Here is an 8,008-nt window from a genome sequence, read left to right on the forward strand (position 1 = left end):
CCCCCCCCCGCCCCCTCGCGCAGGTGCAGCCCCTGGTTCTGCTGCGGCACCACCGGCACTTCGAGGAGTGGCACGGCCGCTGGCTGGAGGACAACGTGACGGTGGAGGCGGCCGGCCTGGTGCAGGACTGGCTGATGGGCGAGGAGGACGAGGACATGGTGCCCTGCAAGACGCTGTGTGAGACGGCGCACGTGCACGGCCTGCCCGTGACCCGCTACCGAGTGCAGTACAGCCGCCGCCCCGCCTCCCCCTGACTCGCCGCGTGGGCGCCGTGACCCCGCGGCTCGGCGCGGCCACTCCCTCGGCCCGGGTGTCCCTCGGGGGCGCTCTGATCAACGACCTGAGGGGGCCGAGCGTCCCTCAGCCTTGCTGCTACAGGCCACGAGCTCCGGAGAAGGGCGGGGCTGCGCTAGCTCGTGGCCCCGAGCTGCCGTCCCTCTGGCTCCCCTGCTTCCTTGGGGCCCGTTCTGTGCCAAACCCGAACCCTTCCTGCACCCGAACTCTGGGGGCTCAGTCCCTGTCGGAAGGGGGAAGATCGACACGCCGGCCAGGGAGCGAGTGATTGCGCTCATGCACCTGCTGGACCGCCTTCCATCACACGTGCCAAATCCCCGGGTGGGGGGGCACCTCCAGTCCTCTGTCCCCACGGCGTCTGGGAGAGTCAGCGATGAACTGTGCTGGGCGTGTTGGGGGAGGGGGAGGGAGTCGGCGTTCAGGAGACCCCAGCATCGAAGGAGTTGGGCCTGGGCGGACCTGCTTGAAAAGCATGTCCTTCCTGAATGGTTCTGAGAACTTCTGGAAACTTCCTAAGCTGGGCCATGCCTGCATCTGATAGTTTGGGCACGGGCTCGGCCCGGCTGAGGCTTGGGGTCCTTGGTCACTCTGAGACCAGGAAGAGCCCTTTCGGCCAAACCGTTGAGATCCTGCTTTGACGTCAAGATGCGGAGTGGGCAGGCGGCACCAGAACTGTCTGGAAGAACCCAGTCTGGAAAAAATGAGACTCCAGACCCTGTGTTGTCCTGGTGGCCACACTGCGGGCTCTTGAGGGGAGGGGCTCAGCCTGCAACTCCCGCCGGGCTCACGTGGCCCCACACCTGGGGTGCGGTCGTGTACCTAGGATGGCCCTTCTAGAAATATATATATGCACACACGTATTTATTCATAAGCTCTCTTAGTGGTTGTAACTTTTGCAGTCAGCCGCGTCCCACCGTTTCTTGGGCAGTAGAGCCCTCGTGGAATTCTGCAGTTGTGCCCTTAACGCTGCCGCCCTACCTGCGGCCACCTCCGGGAGAGGGTGTGGGCGCGAGGGGCTGAGGCAGCTGTCCCGCAGAGGCGTCCAAGGCCTTCTGGGCCACGAATGCTGAGCGGTTCGGGCTGGGGACCGGCTCTTTAAAATCCTTGCACCGTGAGGGGCCCTGGCCGGGCTCCCGGCACCATCAGAGTGGGATCAACCAACGGGGGCCCGGAACCGTCTCCTTGCGGCCTCGTTTCTGCCCGGCGGCAGCCCTCACCCCCTAAACCTGCGCTGTGCCAAATCCGCCGTTCTGGGAAGTGGAGATGTGTTTCTAGAAGTTTCTAGAAGTTACCTGTGGAACTCAAGGTTTGCAAAGCCTCTGACTCGGGGCCTGGGCGAGTCCAAGGCCGGTGTGTCTGCCCAGGGTCTCCCAGCCCGTGTTTGCTCGAGCGTGCCAGGCACTTTGTCCACATCCTTGTTTTTTGTAAGAAGGGAACTTTCGGAATTCCTGAACCAGACCCTCTCGGCAGCCATCCTCCCCGGGAGCCCGCGGCCCCTTCCGTGCCTCCGCGTGGGCCTGGGGTGCGGGCCAGACCCCACCGAGCCCCACCCTGCATGCTTCTAGGGAGCGTCTCTTCTGTTTCTGAAGAATTTCTCTTCCGGGGCTTGTACTTCCTTTGCAGCTGTTTTGAATGTAGTTTTCCTTTTCTATTTATTTGCACATTAAAGTTAAATATTAAATATTGACCTAAATCTGTGAGACGCCCTCAGTCATTTCTTGTCAGCGAACCCACAGGGGGCGTCTGCACCTGTGCTCCAGTGGTTCCCAAACACCAAGTGCGGAACCCTCCCCGACACCACCTCCGCAGGAAGGTCCTGATCCGCGCCCCCCGCCCCCCCCCCCCGTGGGTGTCTCCCCGCCCTGAGTTTTCTGGAACGTTCGTTCCCAACTCAGTTTTCGTAGTCAGTAGAAAGGAGAGGTGTTGCCTTCAGCGTGGTGCGAGGGAAACCTAATTTAAAGACAGTGGTGTTCGTGCTGAGCTTCCTCCACCCGCCCGGCCCCGGCGAGCCAGCGGGGGGTGTTTCCCCTCCCCTCCCCCTCAGTGCCCACCGCCAGGCCTCACCTCTCAGTTCCGAGCTAAGTCCGCGCTGCCCACCTGACCAGTCCTCTCCCAGGTGGTGTCCCCAGCCTCCCCGAGTGGCCGTTGGTACCTTCCAGGGGCCCCCTCTGCCCATGGGTACCCCCCCACACACAACGCCCCTGGTGCTGCACGACTCCCCCTCCAGAGAGCCAGGGCTCCCGGGGAGTTGGGTGAGCGAGGCTTGTTACTGTCCCAGATTCCTCCTGCCTCGAGCCCAGAATCCAGGGCCCTCTGTGCCCATAGACCGGCCATCCGGTCAGAAGCTCTGGGAGGGGCGTCCTGACGGGGAGAGGGGGGGGCAGGTCCTGGGGTGCAAGCCGTGGCATCTTCCGGGCCGGGCACCCGGCCCCAGGAGTGGGAGGGGCCTCTGGCTGTGATCAGGCTCCCGAAGGAGAAAGCGGAGAGGGTCTTCTGCTGGCCCCGTTGGGAAGGGGGCACGACCCGTACTGATGTGGACGGACCTGGCCCTGGGGACACCTACCTAGCCTGCAGCCTGGTGGGGCCCTGGGCAGGGAACCAACCCACCGTGCCCGGACTCCTCACCCACGGAAGGACCCGTTATTCCAAGCCACTGTGTCCGCAGCAGCTGGTTATGCCACAGTAAGGAAGAGCCAGCCCTGTGTCCTAACCACCCTGCACCCCCTCCCTAAATCCTTCACGTCTGGGGAGTGCTCGTAGGCTGCCCTCCCTTCCCCAGTCGTCGTGGAGGGAGCAGTGGTGGAGGGAGCAGGCGTGTGATGCTTAGGGAGGTGAGGGGCGGGGGTCCGGTGGGGCCTCGTGAACATTTCTTATTTATTCTGTCCTTAATGAGGTGTTTGTCTCACTGGCTATCTTGCAAGGTCTAAGCAGCACTTTACCCCTGATGTCCTGGCCGAGAAGGAGGCCGATTGTTCTGAAAAGCAAGTTGCTTTTCAGGTGGGCGCCCACCTGCCTCCAAAGCACAACATAAAGAAATCACAATCTGCACGAAGATGGTACCCCGAGAAGCGTCGTATTGGGAGGACCCGAGGCATCTCTTAACTGGTCAGGAGATGCACTGACCTCCAGCTTCCACTAGAGACCGTGAGCCCGGCCAGGACAGGCTCTGGGGGCTCCTGGGGGTCCAGGCGGGGCTGGAGGCTGAAGAAATCCAGGACCAGCTGCCGACTCGGATCTGACTGCTTTTCTCCACCCACCATTTTAAATCAGTTTTTCATTGTATTAAAATACGCACAAAAGTTAGCCATGGTACGTGTCCAGCTGAGGGGCTTTGGGCCACCAGCCCCACCACCCATCCCCAGGACGCTTCGTCTTCCAAAATGGAACTCTGTCCCCGTTAACCACTGGCTCCCCGTCCTCCTCCCCCAGCCCCTGGCACTCACGCTCCTACTTCCTGTCTCTATGAATCTGACCACTTGAGGGACCTCCTATCAGTGGGATCACGCAGTATTTATGCTTTCGTGCCTGGCTTATCTCACTCGGCATGAGTGACAGTGTTCTCGAGGTCCACCCCCATGGTAGCGTAGCTTGGGTCAGATTTTCCTTTCTTTTTCAAGCTGCTGTTCCGCCTTTTTAAAAATGTTTTTCCGCCGTCAGCGCTGAGCCCGCTTCAGATCCTCTGTCCCCCGCTTTCTCTGCCCCTCCCCCACTCGTGCACACTCTCAAAAATGAACATTGTTCAAAAATGTTTGTATGGAAAGGGACAGAGGATAGAGAAGATTCCAACAGTACAAAAAAGCACAAGGGGGAAAGTCGGCACCCAAATCCTTCTCCCCAAAGGCAGCTGCCCCCAGCCCCGCCCCCCAACCCCACCCAGAAAGTGCCTCGCCGTGGTGGGTGGTCCTGCACCTTCTGTGTCGGGGGGTGGGGGGGTCTGCCCCCTTCTGCTGGCACCAGGTTTTTCCCGTGATGGGCCTCCCCGCCTCCGTGCTGCTGGGAATACCCCGTAAAGCCACTCACTTCCTGCACATGTGTGCCTGCCTTCAATGTCCAGACACAAGCCTCCCCCCTTGGGGGCTCGGCCCTGCCCCAGAGTCGCCCAGCTGCCAGCCCCCAGCCTCCCCCCCAACGGGCTCGCTGCTCTGCTCCTGCAGGGCCACTGGGGGTCCTCATCCGGGTTTCCCTGCGCCCTGAGAGTGACACGGGTCATGAGTTGCCAAGAGACGTAGGCATGGGGCTGAATTTGTCACCGGTACCGGTGGGAAAAGCTTGGAAATGGAAGAGACTCCTGGCTGAGACCCTGTCCCAGGGGGAACTCTCCAGGCCTCGGTCCCCCCAACCCTCCCCGGGCTGGGGGCAGGGACCTCAGCATCTCACCCTCAGCTGCACTGACTCTGTCCAGGACTGCTCAGTCACTTCCTGGTTGGTCCCTGAGACCTCAAGTGTGTGGCTAGATTAAGGCTCGCCACACCAGAACACGGCCACATCGCACTCCTTCTCCCACTCCTAGTTCGTCTCCCTCGACCCCCACCGCCCCTCAGGGTCCCCCTGCTCTCAGACCACACCCCCCTGCCGCCACTGTGGCCGGACCCTGACCACACAGGTCAAGAACCCCCAGTGCGGAGCTCCCCAGGGCACGATGGTCGAGGCCTCTCCCTAGAGGGACATCTGGGGGGGGGGGGGTTGTGTGTAGAAGAGAGGACTACCCTCCCCTCTGAGCCCCTCTGAGTGTCTTCATCTGCACAGTGGGCCCCCATCTCAGTGCAGGGACGTGGAGGGGCCAGAGCGGGGTGGGGGTGGTTGGGGGGCCCTCTCTCCTGGGCTGGCCCGGCCACCACTCTCAGGCTCAGATATGGCCACGACCATCCTCAGGGGCCCCCTGAGGCTGAAGGTGGAGCCAGGACGGGAGCAGAAGGGGCTTCGAGAGCCAGGGATGGGCACCTCCCAGAAGCAGGCACCCCAGGGTAGCACGTGGTCAGCATCGTGGGTCCAGGCTGAGGACCAAGACCCCCTCAGACACCCTCAGCAGACCCCAGACTCACAAGAGTGCCTTCCCCTCTCCGCACCTCACTTGGTGCCCGCCCGCCCAGGGGACAGTGCAGGGGTGTGAGTGAGGCAGCAACAAGCAGGGCAGCCCCCACCGAGGACCTGGGGTGCTTGGAGGAGAGGAGAATCACTCACCTGCTCTGACCTCTGACCTGGGGAGGCAGGGCTCTGGGCCAGCCAGCCACAGACAGGAGGTGAGGGGTGGGGGGGCTTCGGGAAGGGCCAAGAGCCCTCAACTGGGGATGCGACCCAGAGGGCCGTCGTGGGAACGGTGGCTGCAGATGTGACTAGACGGCGGGAAGCGGCCACTGGGCCCACAGAGGCTTTCTGGGCCCAACGGGTGCTGAGGGGGCGGGGACTGCAGCCTGGAGCCTCCTCCCCCGTCCCGCCGGCCCAGCACCTGGACCCCATGAGGCACCTGTGCATCACTGAGTGACCCCAGCCACCGGGACTCCTCGGGCCACGCCGGGAGCCTGCCATGGGCTTGTGGGGGCAGGGGCTGGTTTATCTCACCAGGCCGTGTCCACTCCTCCACTGGCACTCAGGAAGCTGGGGGTGGGGGTCCAGCTGGGCAGGAAGCCCGAGCTCAGCCGGCCGCAGCCCAGAGCAGCCGGTGTCGTCTCGGAGCATGTGCCTACTTCTGCTGCTGTGGCCCCTGGTGCTGGGGTTCAGCCTGGAAGATGGCACTCAGACCCACCTCACTTACGACGAGTTGGGGAGCACGGGGGGAGGTGATGGTGAGTGACCGTGGGCCCCGTCTTGGGACCGGGGGCAGGCCTAGAGTCGATGAGGGGGAAATAGGTGGCGGGTGGGGGTGGAGAGGGGCCTCCAGCCCAGCCCTGGGCCCACACGGGGCCGGGGGCGTCTGCGTCCGGCTCTGACCCACCGAGCTGGGGGCTCCTGAGAGCCGGGGCCTGGACTCCGGCCCCCTCGGGAGCCGCACCACCGGCCGGGCGGTGGGGAGTGGGGGTGGCGGTTAGACTCTCAACGCCTCTCATCCCCTTCCCCCCCGCAGCCGACACACCGGGGCCCCCGCCCGGGCCCCGGGAGGGGACCCCTCTCCCGCCCAAACTGCGCAGCTTCCCCGGCCGGCCCTGGGCCAACAGCAGCGACGAGGTGGAGGTCTCGGACGGCTCTCGGGCGCTGCTGCTGGGCTGGGTGCCCACGAGGCTGGTGCCCGCGCTCTACGGGCTGACTCTGCTGGTCGGGCTCCCCGCCAACGGCCTGGCGCTGTGGGTGCTGGCCACACGGGTGCCGCGGCTGCCCTCCACCGTGCTGCTGATGAACCTGGCGGTCGCCGACCTCCTGCTGGCCTTCACGCTGCCCCTGCGCGTCGCCTACCACCTGCGGGACCAGCACTGGCCCTTCGGCGAGGCCGCCTGCCGCCTGAGCACGGCCGGGCTGTACGGCCACATGTACGGCTCCGTGCTCCTGCTGGCCGCCATCAGCCTGGACCGCTACCTTGGCGTGGTGCACCCGCTCCGGGCCCTCACCCTGCGGGGCTGGCGCCTGGCCACCGGGCTCTGCGCCGTGGCCTGGCTGGCGGCCTTCGCCGTGGCGCTGCCCCTGGCGCTGCAGCGGCAGACCTTCCGCCTGCCGCACTCGGACCGCGTGCTGTGCCACGACGTGCTGCCCGTGGGCGCTCAGGCCTCCTACTGGCGGCCCGTCTTCATCTGCCTGGCCGTGCTCGGCTGCTTCCTGCCCGTGCTGGCCATGCTGCTGAGCTACGGGGCCACGCTGTGCACGCTGGCGGCCGGCGGCCGGCGCTACAGGCCCGCGCGGAGGCTGACAGCGCTGGTGCTGGCCTCGGCCGTGGCCTTCTTCGTGCCCAGCAACGCGCTGCTGCTGTTGCACTACTCGGACCCCGGCCCGGACGCCTGGGGGAACCTGTATGCCGCCTACGTGCCCAGCCTGGCGCTCAGCACCCTCAACAGCTGCGTGGACCCCTTCGTCTACTACTACGTGTCTGCCGAGTTCAGGGACAAGGTGCGGGAGGGGCTGCTCTGCTGGGCTCCAGGCGCCTCGACGGCCTCCAGGGAGGGGGGCACCCCGGGCACCGGCACCCGGTCCACCTCGCTCGTGTGATGGCCCCTTGGAAGGTGGGTCAGATGGGGGGGGCGGCGCGGCACGGGGTCGAACCGGGATCACATGCACCGGGAACCTCTAAAGGTGAGCTTGTTTGGAAATAGTCATCTGGTGGGCCTGGTGTCCTTGCAAGAAGGGGACGGGGTGGGGGGGTGCCTGGGTGGCTCGGTCGGCTGAGCAGCCGACTCGATTTTGGCTCAGGTCGTGATCCCCGGGTCACGGGATGGAGCCCTGCGTCAGGCTCTACACTGAGTGTGCAGCCTGCTCAAGATTCTCTCTTTCTCTCTCTCTCCCTCTGCCCCTCCCCCACTCGCACTTGCTCTCTCTCAAATAAATCAAAATAAAAAATGAAAATAAATAGAAGAGGGCAAAGATACACACAGGGAAGAAGGCCATACAACCACGAGGACAGACACTGGGGGGACGTAGCCACAGCCAAGGAGCCCCACGACCGACAGAGGCCACAGAGGCCGGGACAGCAGCCTGAGTCACTCTCCCGTGGAGCCCCCAGAAGAAGCCAACCCTGGCCACGCCCGCGTCTCAAACTTCTGGCCTCCGCAACCGTCAGAGAATAAAGTTCTAC

At 64.3% G+C, this 8,008-nt stretch overlaps 2 protein-coding genes across 3 annotated transcripts in view; both read left to right on the top strand.

The window, feature by feature from the left end:
* SIN3B (SIN3 transcription regulator family member B) overlaps positions 1 to 1,987 on the top strand; it is a 37,544-nt gene extending 35,557 nt beyond the window's left edge. The window contains exon 19 of the mRNA XM_042928814.1: positions 24 to 1,987. Within this exon, the coding sequence (XP_042784748.1) occupies positions 24 to 254 (231 nt within the window). The 3' untranslated portion in view covers positions 255 to 1,987. The remainder of the gene's footprint in view (positions 1 to 23) is intronic.
* A 3,933-nt stretch (positions 1,988 to 5,920) lies between these two features.
* Positions 5,921 to 8,008, top strand: F2RL3 (F2R like thrombin or trypsin receptor 3). 2 transcript variants are annotated; one of them, XM_042927481.1, is made up of 3 exons: positions 5,921 to 6,077; positions 6,356 to 7,326; positions 7,787 to 8,008. In XM_042927481.1, exons 1-3 carry the CDS (start codon positions 5,969 to 5,971, stop codon positions 7,910 to 7,912), a joined length of 1,206 nt encoding a protein of 401 aa, XP_042783415.1. In that variant the 5' UTR covers positions 5,921 to 5,968; the 3' UTR covers positions 7,913 to 8,008. The 2 variants fall into 2 exon arrangements, with proteins under 2 accessions (XP_042783415.1, XP_042783416.1); XM_042927482.1 differs by having other exon boundaries at positions 5,946 to 6,077; positions 6,356 to 7,439; positions 7,787 to 7,874.

The sequence above is a fragment of the Panthera leo genome, chromosome A2, assembly GCF_018350215.1.
Source record: "Panthera leo isolate Ple1 chromosome A2, P.leo_Ple1_pat1.1, whole genome shotgun sequence".
In the NCBI taxonomy this organism is placed as follows: domain Eukaryota; kingdom Metazoa; phylum Chordata; class Mammalia; order Carnivora; family Felidae; genus Panthera; species Panthera leo.

Excerpts from the sequence above, each read along its gene's own strand:
- F2RL3 (XM_042927481.1), top strand. The coding sequence starts at position 5,969 with ATGTGCCTACTTCTGCTGCTGTGGCCCCTGGTGCTGGGGTTCAGCCTG. Across the intron at positions 6,078-6,355 it reads GAGCACGGGGGGAGGTGATG|CCGACACACCGGGGCCCCCG; the intron begins GTGAGTGACCGT and ends TCCCCCCCGCAG. Across the intron at positions 7,327-7,786 it reads CTGCCGAGTTCAGGGACAAG|AAGAGGGCAAAGATACACAC; the intron begins GTGCGGGAGGGG and ends GAAAATAAATAG.